Here is a 15,075-nt window from a genome sequence, read left to right as displayed (position 1 = left end):
TCCAGGGGAATCCCCTCCCCATCCAGGGGTGCCCCCACTCCATCCAGGGGAGCCCCCACTCCATCCTGGGGAGCCCCCACTCCATTCAAGGGAGCCCCCCTCTCCATCCAGGGAGCCCCCTCTCCATCCTGGGGAGTCCCTCTCCGTCCTGGGGAGCCAATGAGAGAAAGGGGTGGAGCCCATCCAAAGGTGGGGAGGTGAGGTGGGCTCACCAGCCAGTCAGCACAGCACGGAGCAGGCAGGAGGCCCACGGAGGGCCTGGGCAACCCTGACAACGGCAGACACACCAGCAGACCCCAGGCCAGGCCCGACTGCACAGCAGAGACCACCGACCGACAGGCACTTTATTTTCCAGAGAACTAAGAAAACTGTACAGCAAGTGGCCGGAGGCTGCCGGCGCTTTTTAGACACGGATGAGACAGCTGAGCACGCAGTCAGGCAGAGCTGGACTCCTGCTCCCGCTGAGGGGAAGCTCCGTGAGGCCTGTGTCCCAGGGCGCACCCTCGCCCTCAGTCTGGCCCCGACCTGCCAGAGGCCCAGCCAGACGTGCAGCGCAGCACAGAAGAGGGGCAGCGGCCTTGGGCCAGGTCAGTTTATTTTAAGCCGCGGGGAACCGCGCCTCCCTCGGTCTATCTTCCAGCCGAGCCATCATAGAAGGCCTGGGCCAGGGCCTGCGCAGCCCTCAGCACCCTCCTCTCCGGGGCGCCGGGCCCGACGTCGTCCTGCGCACACCTCAGCCAGTGCTGCTCCGTCCTGGGCAGGTAGTCTGCGAACAGCTCGCCAGGTGCCACCGAGGGGTGCTCCTCTTTGGTGGGGAAAGAGAGAGAAATGTGTTCAGTGAGGAAGGGGCCCACATCCTGCGGAGCGAGCCTGTGAGCACGCCACGTCCATGGAGGACTGCACAAGGAGAGCACAGGCCCCGCTCACCAAGTGCTCACACACCTTCCACGCAGTGAAAAAAATACACACACCAGCTGCCTGCCTCGGGGGCACGTCTATACAGCACAGTGAAAGAAGTCAAAGAAAGGGTGAGTCGCTCGGTTGTGTCCAACTCTGTGCGACCCCGTGGACTGTAGCCCACCAGGCTCCTCTGTCCATGGGATTCTCCAGACAAGAATACTGGGTTGGGTTGCCATTTCCTTCTCCAGGGGATCTTCCCAACCCAGGGATTGGACCCGGGTCTCCTGCATCGCAGGCAGTTTCTTTACCATCTAAGCCACACAGCAAAGTAAGCTTTAACATAAACTTAGTAAACTTTAAAATCTTACCAAAAAAAGGAGGGGAGCTGTGAGCCTGGCGGAGCAGGCCCCTGCCCTGGCCCCACGCTCCTCCCCTCCCCCTCCTCCGAGTGCCCCCACCCCCGGCACTCACCCGCGCCCTCCTCGCTGCTGTCCTCCTCCTCCTCGTCCTCCTCCCCACCACCCTCGGCACCCTCGGCCTCCTCGCTGTCCTCGTCCGAGTCGGTCTCCTCCAGCCACTCCTGAGATTCTTTAAACAAAGGGGAGAACCAGTCTCAGCACGGCTGCCCTGAGGACGCCACCCTCTGCCTAAACACCGGGACGTGAGCGCAGGGCCCACCCAGCATGTCTGGGGCTCAAGGCCAACACCTCATCCCTGTGTCTCACAGCAGGGCTGGGCAGAGAGGCTGTGCTCCGAGACAGAAGGGTCTCACACAGACACTCAGAGCCTCTCCCCAGACATGTGGCTCGGAAGGTGTTTCAGCCTCAGCTCAGGACTGAGCAGTGGCCACACCCACCGAGCCCGCCTGTGGTGCGACGGGGCGGCGGGTAGGAGGGTCCACGCCGGGCACACAGGGCCCCTTGGGGAGAGCAGGCGTCCAGTCCACGCTGCCTGGGGCGGGTCCGGAGCTCACGAGTGGTTTTGGGGTGAGCCCGCGCCCTCCTGGGGCCTGCAGGCACTCTGTGGGCATGGGGTGGGTGGCGCTCCCCCTCACCTGGGTCCGTCTCTACCAAGACCGTCCACTCCTCCATCTTATGGAGGTCCAGGCAGTAGAGGTCGCTGAGGGTCACCTGGCGGTCGCCGGCCTCAAACATGCCACCGTAGAGGTAGAGGCGCCCGTGCTTCACGGCCAGCATGGCGTTGGAGCGGGGGCTGGGCTCCACCGGGGCCATACCCGCCTCCTCGGGGCCGCCGTTGTCATCCGACTCCAGCTGCCCTGCCGCTCCCGGGGCAGCGAGCACCTGTTTGATGGTGACCACAGTCCCGTCCTCTGAGACCACCTCCCTGACCACCTCCAGGGGCTCCTGGGCACTGGGCCCCTTCACTTCCTGCTTGTCGGCGCCCCTGGGCTCCACCTTTCTGCCCCGCCTGCGCCTCTTCTCCACCTTGGGCCCCTGCGGATGGAGAGCAGGCAGCGCGATGCAGCGAGCGCCCAAACACCAGAGAACCCCTGTCCGCCCGCCGGGCTCGCCCCGGGCCACACCCCCGCCGGGGTGACCTCTTGGAGGAACAAGCCACAGACATAGTGCACACGCCGTCCAACCCGCATCAGAGGTGCCAGGGCACTTCGTCTGAAGCCAGTCTTCCCCACAGGGTGGGCTGCCCCCCTTTCTGGCCCTAGGGCCCTGTTTCTGAGGCCCCTGACCTGACGCACCCCCAGGGAGCTGAGCCCCAGCCAGCAGCCCCTGACCGTGCTCCCAGCCTGTGCTGGCGGCAAGGGCAGGGGCGACCCGGTCCCCGCCTTCAGTGACGTGAAGACGGTGACGATGGTTCCACAGACACGGGGACGGGGAGGCCCTGAGGTGAGGGAGCGGCCGCAGGCCGGGGGCCCACACTACCTTCAGCTGCCCTGCAAGCCAGCGGTTCCTGACGGGGTCGTAGAAGTGCAGGTCATTGAGGAAGTCCCCCTCCAGGCGCTCCTCCTCCTCCTCGTCACACACCCCTCCGAAGAGCAGCGTCTGGTGGTTTGGGGCCACAGCCACCGAGAATCCGGACCTTGGCGTGGGCTTGGCTCCAGAAGGGTGAATCCGTGTCCACGACCACTTGCCTGCCAAGGAGAGGAGGTGGGGACCCATGGACCCGCAGAAGGGCACAGCCATGGTCTGTGCCTCCCGGGCCAGCCACCCCGGAGGTCATGCGTCCTCGAGGGCCAGTCTACACAGAGGTCACCTGTCCACACAGCCTCACGACATTCGCCCGGGGTACTGAGCAGTGGTGCTGTGAAGGCAGGGGTGAAGAGGAGGCCGGTCCACTGGGTGGGCACTGGGTTTGTCAATAACCCACAAGAGGGGGTTGGGTGTGGTACGTGAGCAAGTCTCCCCAGCACATTTAGAAAAGGACAGGGATGTTTTTCTGTAATGAAGCGACCCACAGCAAGCATCCCCTGGAGGCGTGACCCCAGCGGCATGCACTAGTGGGCTGTAAGATCACTCCTGACAACCAGCGTCTCAGTGTTCAAATGAGAGAAGACTGGCAGCGTGCCTCACATGAGGCCAGGGTCGGGGTGTGCTCCCCCAAGGATGAAAGGGCTAGGGTTCCACTGCCTAGAACACAGTCCACTTTCAAGTGCAGGTTCGCTGATGGGTGAAAGGGGCTCTACACTTTGGCTCCACGTCCCCAGCACCTCTGTACCTGAGAAACGCCTTGTACAGAAAGAACGTCACAGCAGGAAAGAGGACAGGTCCCCGCCCGGGAGGCCTCTGGTCCCGCAGAGACATGCCTCCCAGAGCCAGGGAGCAGCCAGAACCAGACAGGCCCATCCCCTTAGGCCTCTCTCCCACCACTGGCACCATGCAAGCCAACCACCTCTGCTGCAAATCCCCCTCCCTTTTTTTTTTTTTTTTGAGAAAAGCCAGTATAAAGCATTGTTATAGCAATAATAATAAAACTTAAACTCATATGCAGTGCAGGCGATGGCAGTAGGGTGGGGGAGGAGGCAGTGATTTCTCTCACCAAATCACTAGTTTTTGAGCTTTAAAAAATGAACAATGGGAAGACACCTAAATGACTACTGACAGAAGAAATGGATGAAGAAGATGCAATACATATATACAACGGAATATTGGTCATTAAAAAGAATGAAATAACGCCATTCGCAGCAACATGGATGGACCCAGAGATGATCATACTAAGTGAGATGAATATCACACAATGTCATTTATATGTGGAATCTAAGAACGATACAAGTGAACTTATCACAAAACAGAAACAGACTCACAGACACAGGAAACAAATTTAGGATTACCAAAGGGGAAGGTGTGGAGGGATAAATTAGGAGTATGGGATTAACAGAGACACATCAGTGTGTGTAAAATCAACAATGACCTACTGTGGAGCACAGGACCTCACTCAGTATTTTACAACCTGTAAGGAAAAACCGTCTGAAAAACAACACATATACTTGGATATAACCCAATCATTCTGCTGAGTACTTGAAACTAACACAGCATTGAACATTAACTACACTGCAATTAACAAAAAAGAACACTGGTGACTTCAACCCCACCATAAGCCTTCCAGGAGTCGACGTCCTAACACTGAACATGAAGGAATGAGAGATGACACAGGCACCGTGCATGGACCGACACCACTGGGGTTTTTAACTCTGCATCCTCGGTGCCCCGGAGGGGATGTGGGAGCTGTTCGCGAGGTGTCCACTGGGCTGCCCGTGGGTGAGGGGGCACGTGCATGGGCTCCCCACCAGCCCCAAACCCTCTGCCGCCTTCCCACCGACACACAGCCGCCCACGTGGCTTGTCCCTGGCACAGCGCACATACCTTCTTTCCCCTCCTCAGCCTTCAGCAGGAACATGTCGGAGTGCTGGGTGCCTCTGTCCACGTCTTTCCTGACTCTCTGCAAAAGGAACAGGGAGCCATGAGAAGAACACGTGCCACACCACGCCACGCACGGCCCCTCAAGCTCGCGGTCCCAGTTCCTGTGGAGGCGACTCGGGAGCCTTCACTCAGATCAGCTTCAGAATCTGAACCACGACAGGTTCCCTCCAAGCCCATCCGCACAGACAGAGTAAATGGCCACAGGTCGGGACACCCAGAGCCCTCTGCTCAGGGCTATACCTGCAGCCGAGAGGCGAGCCCTGCTTGGGGGGGACGGGCTGGCGTGGGGACCTCCCCTGTCATCACACGGCCACCCTCCGCCTTCACCCCACGTGCTCTCCATCCCCATCACCTCCGAATATCGGGACTCAAGCTCTGGTCCAACGACCAGATGAAACTGCAGACGCCAGCACAGCCACTCAAAAGCTTCGCCGAGCTCTCAGCAGCACCGCCTGCCTCACACCAGACACAGGGCTCTCCAGAGCACACCCAGTGCACACTGCACCTGCCCGTCAGGGCACAGGCATCTGGACAGCGACCCAGCAGACTGGCTCTCCTGGGGGCTCCAGCTGCTGGGGGCAGCAGCTTTCACTTCCAGGTCTTTGTCCTTCAAACTCCCAGTTTTTAATAAACTCTTAACTTCGGAATATTTCTGCGTTTACAGAAAGCCAGAGCAGCTGGTGCAGAGAGTTCCTCTATGCCCTGCGCCGTTCCCCTTCCTGTTGGCCCTGCATTCGTGGGTGTGTGCGGCGCCATGGCTCACTCACACTCCCATGCTCCCTGACGTCCTTCTCCTGTCCCATGGCCCGCCAGACTGTCGTGGATCCTAAGGCTTCCTGGGCCACGAAAACTGCTCAGACTGGCTTGTTTCTGGCGACCCTGAGGTTGAGGAGTGCTGGTTGTGTGTCCTGTAGAGTGCCCTCCACTGGGACCCGGCTGACACTGTTCTCATGACTGGACAGGCTGTGGGTTCCAGGTGGGGTCTCAGAGGTCAAGTGCCCTTCCATCCCACCCTACGAAGGGTGCATGCTGTCGCCATGATCGCCATCGCAGACGTGGACCTGGGTCACCTGGCTGAGATGTTCACCAGGTTTCTCCGTGGTCCAGTTATTGCCCCCCCCAACTTTAAAGCCTGTCCTTGTGGGAAGAGCGTCCCTCTGTGCAGCCCCTCTTAGGGGGGTGGGGGGTCGTGCTCCACCTCCTGGAGGGTGGAGGGTCTGCCTGGGGTGGAACAGAGCACAGGGTGCCTGCCTCTCCTCCCCGTGCACTGAATTTATTCACTCACTGGCTTCTCATCGCATGCACCCATGCACCGTTGGGTCTCCTCTGGACTACAGTCTGACAGCACCTGATTCACTCTGCTGCTCACACATCTCCAGCTCTGGCCCCTGGGGACCCTCTAGGGCAGGTCCCAGGCCCCTGATGCGCCACGCTGGTGCAGGTTTCTTGGGTTTCCTGGGCTCCGGCACCGTTCACATACTTCCTGCCCCAGTTCTGGAATCAGCCACTTCCCCGCAGAGCCCTGTGACTTCACTGGACAGTCCTAGAATCCCAGTCTGGGTGAGAGGCCTTATCACTGGGCGGTATCGTTTTGTTCTCTTAGCTGACGTGCACATAATTCATCTTGTTTTGTTTACTAATGAGTACCTGTTGTGTTTACTGTAAAGGGGAAGCTATTTTCCTTTTGGAAAACAAAACAATCCACCTTCCGTGACTGGACTGTGGTCTGAGCGTCCTAGAACCAAGGATGAGGCCGGGCCCCTGCCTCCTCTTTCATCCGTGGGGACACTCAACAGTCAGGCGGCCAGCATCTGCGTGCCACAGTCCCCGAGACGGACAGTCCTCCCGTCCTGCAGGCTGACCAGGAAGTGGCTGCCACTCCCAGGCCCACCCCCCAGGCCAACGCCCCCCACTCATGGGAGCTACGCCCACACCGAGGCCTCACCCATGGGGGCACATAAGGGAAGTCGGTGCTGCAGGCAGGTCACTAGAAACCAGTCACAGCCGGCACAGCCCTTCCCCTCACCCCCCACACCTGTGGGCTCCATGGTATTGCTCCACTGACAGCAACCATCTTTCCGAGACCAATAAGCAGAGTAGGTCTTCCTCGCTGTCACGTGTAAATACGCCCCCTGTGGCCTGTGAGCCAGAGCCCCTCCCAAGCAGGCGTTTTGCCTGCCGGGTCTATGGCTTCCACAGAACAGCCGGGGTGCAAGGAAAATGCAGCCGTCAGGGCTCCTCTTGAAGTGTGCAATGCCCCCATTCCACCCCTCGACCCTCACGGGGGTGACTGGAGGCCACCGTGCACTGGTTTCTCTCATGGTGGCCTGTGCTGTCCTTCCCGGTGACGCGCAACATGCTGGCACAACACTCAGCCCTCCCACTGGAGGACACGGGGTGGGCATGACTCCTGAGGGCTGTGGCGCGTCCACCTGGGGTCTCGGCTGTCCTCAAGGGTGAGCGGATGTTGACTCCACAGAGTGGTGACTCGGGCGTGCACTTCACACACGGCTCACACGGATATCTGAGAGATGTGTGCCAAGTGTGACAGTGCTACGCTGTCACAGCACAACCGTCAGTAACCCCAGAGCCCAGGACAGCCTGTGCACGCGCCCCACGTCCTCCTGCCTGGACCACGAGCTCTGGACACGTGCCCTGAGTCTCCTGCTGCCCCAGCCTCACACTCAGAGCCAGGCCCTTCAACTGTCAGCAGGACTTCGGTGCACCTGGTCCCAGCAGCGGGTGCACTCTGGCGCTCCAAGGGCGGCACTGCAGTGGACTGGACCCCCGGCCACTCTGAGAAAGGACTCCAACAGCACTGGGGGACGACTGGAGCGGGGGCATGGGGACACCAAGCTGAGGGAGACAGAGCTGCCAGGGAGGGGCCAAGGACCCCCACGTCACTCCCGACCTGAGCACTGAGACACAGTAGCAGCCTGACAGCAGAGCAGGAGGCCCTGTCAGCACAGGGGGCGCCAGGGGAGGTCAGGGGCACACTGGGCCGCCTCGCAGTAGGTGGACAAGCAACCCTACTGTGTGTGCTGGAGGCGCCCTCTGGACAGGCCAGGACGCACAGCTATAAACCTGCCAGGCCTGCTTCTTGGCTCCGTGTCCAGAAGACTGAGGCACATGGGGCCTTCCTCCTCCGCCTGTCAGCATGACTGCCGGTCAGAGGCCGCCCTCAGCACCTTGGCAACAAGAGGTCAGTCTTTATCACCACTTCCCACTGGTTCTGCTGAACAGACAACAGCAGGAATTTTTCAGAACTGGGGGTGATGATGGCTGAGGTCCCCAGATGGACTGTGGAACATGGAAGCCACCAAGAGGTTGATCCCCATGAGCTAAGGGCTGCTGGTACAGGCTGCCTCGCTGGATGCTCAACCAGATACCCCGGGCTGGGTGGTGACCTGGGCAGGCGGAGCCATGCGCTGCTCCAGTGATGGGTGTCCCCACCCAGACGAACCACACCATCATACCCGCGTCTTTCATCAATTCTGGTAAACCCCCATGAAGGCAAACAGACCAGCTTCTCATTCCATCCAATGCCAAGGCCTGGCATCAGTGGGCTCTGAAGCATGGTGCTAGGACTGCCCCCTGGCTGTCTGTGTGGCTGTAGAAGACCAGCGGTGGGGAATGAGACCCTGTCTTGATTAAAGTGGGGTCAGCCTAATGCAGCTTGCTGTTCGTCATCCAGTTTGGCTCTGCGGAGCATCTGCTGTGATTAAGAGGCAGGCCTGGCCACAGCCCACGTCTCTCACGTCTGGATGAGGCCCGGGCAGATCACAACTGCAGAAAACTGTCTGTTTTCCTTTCCAGAGCGAGGGCTGACCACTGGCTTTGTGGGGGTGGGGCAGAGCGGAAGGAGGAGGGCAGGGCACCTCATGGCACATGGATGAGAACGCAGCGAGGCTGCACAGACCCTCAGTGTGCTCACAGAGGAGCAGACCGCACCCCACTGTCCATGTCTCATCTCAACAACAGAAAGACTTTCACGTTAAACTAATGTGCAATCTTATTTGAGGTTCTCATTGTTGGCAAGACTGAAAGCACAGCAGACAGAAGTCCCCTGCGTCCTGCACGTCTTACCTGTTTTGAGTAGCCACCATAGATGATGATGTTGCCCTGAGGGGTGACGGTCATCTGGCAGCCCGACCGGGGTGTGGGCCCAGTCCCGGACGGGGACAGCTTGCTCCATGTATAAGTGTCCAGGTTGAAGGCGTACACATCGTTGTAATAGATGTAATCTCTGTTGTAATACAGGAACAAAAACAAAGAGGCAGCAACATGAAAACGTGAACTTCACTTAAAGGTATCTTTCCTACACACTGTGCCTTCTTAGGCATTCCAAAAGGCATGGTGGCCCTGCTCACTCCACGCTCCTGGGACCTCAGGGGCAAAGCACTCAAAACACAGATGGGGCCTTGAGAAGGGAGATGAATGGGGAAGGATGGGTCTGCCCAAGTCACACACAGGGGGAATGGTGTCCTGAAGGAAGGTCACAGGCAGCCATGGGCAAGGGGCTCAGGTCAGAATCACATGATGAGAGCTGGGCCTGCTTCCGCAGGAGGGACACACAGACACGTGGAGAAGCAAGCGGTTCCACCCGTCGGACACGATTCCTGTCACTCCTACTGCACTCGGGTCACCCTGGTCTGGGGCCCGGGCCCACATGCAGGCCACTGTGGTACTAGGAGACCCATCCACAGCAGGGCACTGGGAACGGGACGGGGGCGCATGTGAACTCTGACCCGCGCCCACCACCAAATGTACCCTTCCATGGAAGCAAGGCTTTCAATAGGTGAACTAATGAAGCCGGGGGCTCAGTTCTTAAAAGACTTCATCACATTCCACTGTTTTCTCAGATTGCACATGGCAGATATCTAGCAAAAAAATTCTGTTCTGCACGTAGGATAAATAAAAACTGTAACTGAGTTCTCAAGGTCGAACTAATTTGATACAGATGGTGACCACACAGATTATCTCTTTGAAAATCTTTAAATGTTTTCTGTACTCTTGAAACACTTCATAAACAGTCATTTTAACAATTATGAAGAATTCCACAACAGGGATAGCAGAGCAGTAAACCAAGCTCGGGGCCCTCCTGTGCGACTGCCCAAGCAACGTGCCCATGCCGTCAGCCCTTATTCTAAGGGATGGGCAGCGTCCTGCACATGTGTTCCAAGCGGCTCTTCCCAGAGAGCCCCCTCCTTACTGCACCAGGAAAGAGGATCCTCCTGTTGGTACTGACCTTGTACTCTCATGGAAGCCACCAAAAAGGATTAACTGTCTCTTCCAGGCCACCATCCGATGTCCACTCCGGCCTGAAGGACCACCTGCTGATCTAAAATTGAAAACACACCAAAAATAGGCACTTGGCAGGCGGAGGAGGAGAACGTGGAGCTCGGGAGCTCCCACAAACACATCAAAGCATGTCTACGAGTGGAACGACTCACAAAGAACATCTACTAAATGCCAGGCAGAAGACCTCAGACTTCCCAAAGCGCAAGAAAACCTCCACGGAACCAGGCAGGAGAAAAGAAAAAAGCAAACGAACTGAACGGATGTGAAAGGGGACCCACACCCGTGGAGGGGCTGAGGAGGGGGAGCGGCTCTGCATCCGGGGCAGGCCCCTCGCTGGCTGGGAGACTGCCCTGGACATAGGAGGGGCTTTGGAGCCTCAGAGAAGAGCACAGGACCCCGAGAGCAGAAGGCACAACAGCGTGACCTGCACGGACAGTGGGGACCGCCACCTTGTGCTCCCCAGCCTCAGGCGCTTGTCCACAGGTGTGTGCGGGGGCCTCATGCTCGACGCCTGGGCGTCAGAGGTCAGATCCAGGGGGAGGATCGGGCCTCGCTGCACAGAGACAGCCTGAGGAGGCTGGACTACGGGCACCGAGGGTCCACTGGGAAGAAGCCTGGGCCGCCAGAGGCAAGGCACCACTGCTGGGGCACACAGAGCAGGGGCGGGGCCACCACAGAGCGTCCCTCCATGCACACCACGCTTGGGGAGCAGGACGCACCCACAGGGACGCCAAAGGCATGCACGGGCAGCACAACAGCCACGACACCACGAGCAGGCCCCAGGCGCTGCCCCCACTGTATGAGGAGGACACGGTCCACCACTACCGTCAAAAGACCTGCAAGCACGTGGCAAGTGCCGCCCCCCCCAACCTGGGGAGTGCACGTGGGCTGCACCGGCTGCCAGTCACTGTCCCTGCCATCTCAGGAGCTCGCAGCCTGCCGCCGCTAAGAGACTTGGAAGCAGGCACCAATCACTGTCCCTACTGTCCCACGGGCCCAGGGGCCGCCACCACTGTGGGGACCCACAAGCAGGCACTGACCACTGCCCCACCATGCCAGGAGTATGCATGGGCCACAACACCTGCACACCCCGTATCAAGGGAATAACAGCCAGCACACACGAGGAAAGGGGCAGCAAGCATCCAAGCCCGCACATCGCAACAAAGACCCAGCGCAGCCCAATAAACAAACCTTTTTTTTTTAAGAGTTTTACAGACAAGCAAGTTCAGATCAGTTGCTCAGTCGTGTCCAACTCTTTGCGACCCCACGGACTGCAGCATGCCAGGCTTCCCTGTCCATCACCAACTCCCATAGCTTACTCAAACTCATGTCTAACGAGTCAGAGATGCCATCCAAAAGCTAAGGTAATTCAGCAGCACCAAACCAGCTTTATGACAAATGTTAAAAGAACTTCTCTAAGCAGAAAAGGCCATTAACTAGAAACAAGAAAATTATGAACAGAAAAGCTCATCAGCAAAGGCAAACACACAGTAAAGCTAGGAAATGACCCCCACACAAATAGGACACCAAGCTCCACAATCATGAGGAGAATATAAATGTAGGATACTGGAAGTGCATTTGAAATTAAGACACCAGCAGCTTGAAACAATCTTGTATATATATAGACACAGACCGCTGTATCAAAGCCTCACAAGGGAGACTCCTTGGTGGCCCGGTGGACAGGAATCCGCCTGCCAATGCAGGGACACAGGTTCAATCCCTGGTCTGGGAAGATCCTATGTGCCACAGAGCAACTAAGCCCAGGTACCGCAACTACCGAAGCCCATGCACTCTGGAGCCCGTGTGCTGCAACTACTGAGCCCGTGCACTGCAGCTGGAGAGTCCACATGCCACATCTAAGATCCAAATCAGCCAAATAAATAATTGTTTAAAAAACTCACTTATGTAACAAATTGCCAGCCACAGGTGTTAGCTTCTGCAAAAAGCCCCCACTGTGTTAAATGACACATTAGAGTAGATGGGCTTAAGTGATATTTACACAACAGCCCACCTGAAAGCAGCAGCATACACACTCCTCTCAAGGGCACACAGAACATTCTCCAGGACAGACCACAAGCTGGGCCACAGAGCAAGCTGAAGGAATTGTAAGAAAACCTGAAATCATATCAAGCATCTTTTCAGACTATAACACTATGAGACAAAAATCAATCATAAGAAGAATTTTAAACAGCACAAACATGCGGAGGCTAAACAATGTTATTAAACAACCAATGTATCACTGAAGAAATCAGAGAGTAAATTAAAGAAAAAAAAAAGAAAACCTAGAAACAAATGACAACAAAAACATGGCAATCCAAAACTTATGGGACACAGCAAAAGCGGTTCTAAGAGGGAAATTTACAGCAATACAATCTTATCTCAGGAAACAAGAGAAGTTTCAAAAAACCTAACCTTACACTGAAAGCAACTAGAGAAAGAAGTAGAAACAAAACCCAAATTTAGCAAAAGGGAAAAAAAAATCATAACGAACAGAGCAGAAACAAGTGTAACAAAAAGGAAAATAACAGAAAAGATTAATGAAACTAAAAGCTGATTCTTTGAAAAGATACACAAAATTGATAAGCCTTTAGCCAGACTCACCAAAAAAAAAAAAATGGGAGAGGGGTCAAATCAATAAAATTAGAAACGAAAAAGGAGAAGTTACAACTGAAATCACGAAATACAAAGAATCACAAGAGACTACTACAAGCAACTGTAAGCCAATAAAATAAGACAACCTAGAAGAAATGGACAGATTCTTAGAAAGGTTCTAACTTTTCGAGTCTGAACCAGGAAGAAGTAGAAAATATGAACAGACCAACCACAAGTACTGAAATTGACACTGTGACTTATAAACTTCCAACAAACAATAGTCTAGGACCAGATGGCTTCACAAACAAATTTTACCAAACATTTACAGAAGAGTTAACATCTACCCTGCTGAAACTATTCCAAAAAACTGCAGAGGAAGAAACACTCCAAACTCATTCTATGGGGTCACCATCACTCTAATACCAAAATCAGACAAAGATACCATAAAAGAAAATTACAGGCCAGTATCACTGATGAACAGACACAAAAATTCTCAACAAAATACTAGCAAACTAAATACAACAACATATTAAAAGGATCACACACCATAATCAAGTGGGATTTATCCCAAGAATGCAAAGATTCTTCAACATTTGCAAATCAACCAGTGTGATACACCACATTAACAAACTGATGAATAAAAACCATATAATCGTCTCAATAGACACAGAAAAAGCTTTTGACAAAACACCCATTTATGACAAAAAGTCTTCAGAAAGTGGGCACAAAGGGAACCTAACTCAACATAACAAAGGCCATATATGACAAGCTCACAGCTAACATCATTCTCAATGGTGAAAAGCTAAAAGCATTTCCTCTAAAATCAGGTACAGAACAAGGATGTCTAGTCTTGCCACTTTTTTTCAACACAGTTTCGGAAGTCCTAGCCATGGCAATCAGAAAAGAAAAAGAAATTAAAAGGAATCCAAATTGGAATAAAAGTAATTATCTGTCATTTTTTGCAGATGACATGCAACTATATACAAAAAATCCTAAATATGCTAACAGAAAACTATGAAAGAAAAAGACTACTAGAGCTCATCAATGAATTCAGTAAGGTTGTAGGATACAAAATTAATCCACAGAAACCTGTTGCATTTCTATATACTACAATGAAATATCAAAAAGAAAAATTAATGAAGCAATCCCATTTATTACATCAAAAAACATAAATAAAATACCTAGGAATAAATTTACCTAAGAAGACATGAGACCTATACTCAGAATGTAAGACGGAGATTAAAGAAACTGAAAATGGGGGGAGGGGGAGGAATTGAAACCGATATAAACAGATGGAAAGATATACCATGTTCTTTGGAAGAATCAACGTTGTCAAAAAAAGGATACTACCCAAGGCAATCTACAGATTCAGTGCAATCCCTATCAAATTATCAATGGCATTTTTCATAGAACTAAGACTTTTATAATTGTATGAAAACACAGAAGACCTCAAATAGCCAAAACAATCCCAAGAAAGAAAAACGGAGCTGGAGGAACCAGACTTCCTGACATCAGACTACACTACAAAGCTACAGTAACCAAAGCAGTGGGTATTGGTGAGAGAAGAAACAAGTAGGTCAGTGGAACAGAAAAGAAAGCCCAGAAACAGATTTCCTAAGTACAGTCAACCAGGACTTGCCTTGTGATCCAGTGGTTGAGTCAGCCTGCCATGGTTTCAGGGAAGACTGTGCATGCCATGGGACAACAACTAAACCCATGCGCCACACCTACTGAGCCCATGCACAGCAACTGCTGAAGCTTACTCGCCCTAGAGCCCGTGCCCCGCAACAAGACAAGCCACTGCAAGGAGAAGCCTGCGAGCCTGCCCACTGCAATGAAAAATGGTCCCTGCTCGATGCAACGAGAGAAACCCTGCGTGCAGCAAAGGACTCAGCACAGCCAAAAACTAATTAATCAGTTTTTTAAAAAGTACAGTCAACTGATCTTTGACAAAAGAGCAAAGGCAATACAATGGAGCAAAGACAGTCTCCTCAACAAATGGTGCTGGATCAACTGGATGTCCAAATGCAAAAGAATGAACCTGGACACAAACCTTATGTGTCCTTTTGCAAACCTTTAGCAAAAAATACTCAAAATGGATCACAGGCCCACATGTAAAATAACTGACAGAAAAGCTGGTTTCCCAGATTGCTCAGCAGTAAAGAATTCACCTGCCAGTGAAGGATATGCAGGAGACATGGGTTCAATCCCTGGCTAGGGAAGATCCCCCACAGGAAGAAATGGCAACCCACTCCGTACTGCTGGCTGGAGAACCCCATGGACAGAAGAGCCTGGTGCACTATAGTCTATGGGGTCGCAGAGAGTCAGACACGACTGAGTGACTAAGCACGCATGCAAGCTGGACTGTATTAAAATTTAAAACTTACAC

The 15,075-nt window shown here is 54.2% G+C and overlaps 1 protein-coding gene across 1 annotated transcript in view; it reads right to left on the bottom strand.

Annotated features, from left to right (window-relative positions):
* Positions 1-332: 332 nt before the first annotated feature.
* KLHDC4 (kelch domain containing 4) overlaps positions 333-15,075 on the bottom strand; it is a 34,882-nt gene continuing 20,139 nt past the window's right edge. The window contains exons 6-12 of the mRNA XM_055412986.2: positions 10,042-10,134; positions 8,880-9,039; positions 4,737-4,812; positions 2,799-3,007; positions 1,955-2,354; positions 1,372-1,488; positions 333-805 (exon numbers count right to left, since the gene is read on the bottom strand). Coding sequence (XP_055268961.2) covers positions 630-805; positions 1,372-1,488; positions 1,955-2,354; positions 2,799-3,007; positions 4,737-4,812; positions 8,880-9,039; positions 10,042-10,134 — 1,231 coding nt within the window. The 3' untranslated portion in view covers positions 333-629. The remainder of the gene's footprint in view (positions 806-1,371; positions 1,489-1,954; positions 2,355-2,798; positions 3,008-4,736; positions 4,813-8,879; positions 9,040-10,041; positions 10,135-15,075) is intronic.

This window comes from Moschus berezovskii, chromosome 22 (genome assembly GCF_049115385.1).
Source record: "Moschus berezovskii isolate FMDL1 chromosome 22, NW_MosBer_1.0, whole genome shotgun sequence".
Taxonomy (NCBI): domain Eukaryota; kingdom Metazoa; phylum Chordata; class Mammalia; order Artiodactyla; family Moschidae; genus Moschus; species Moschus berezovskii.
This window is presented reverse-complemented; position numbering and strand designations above follow the sequence as displayed.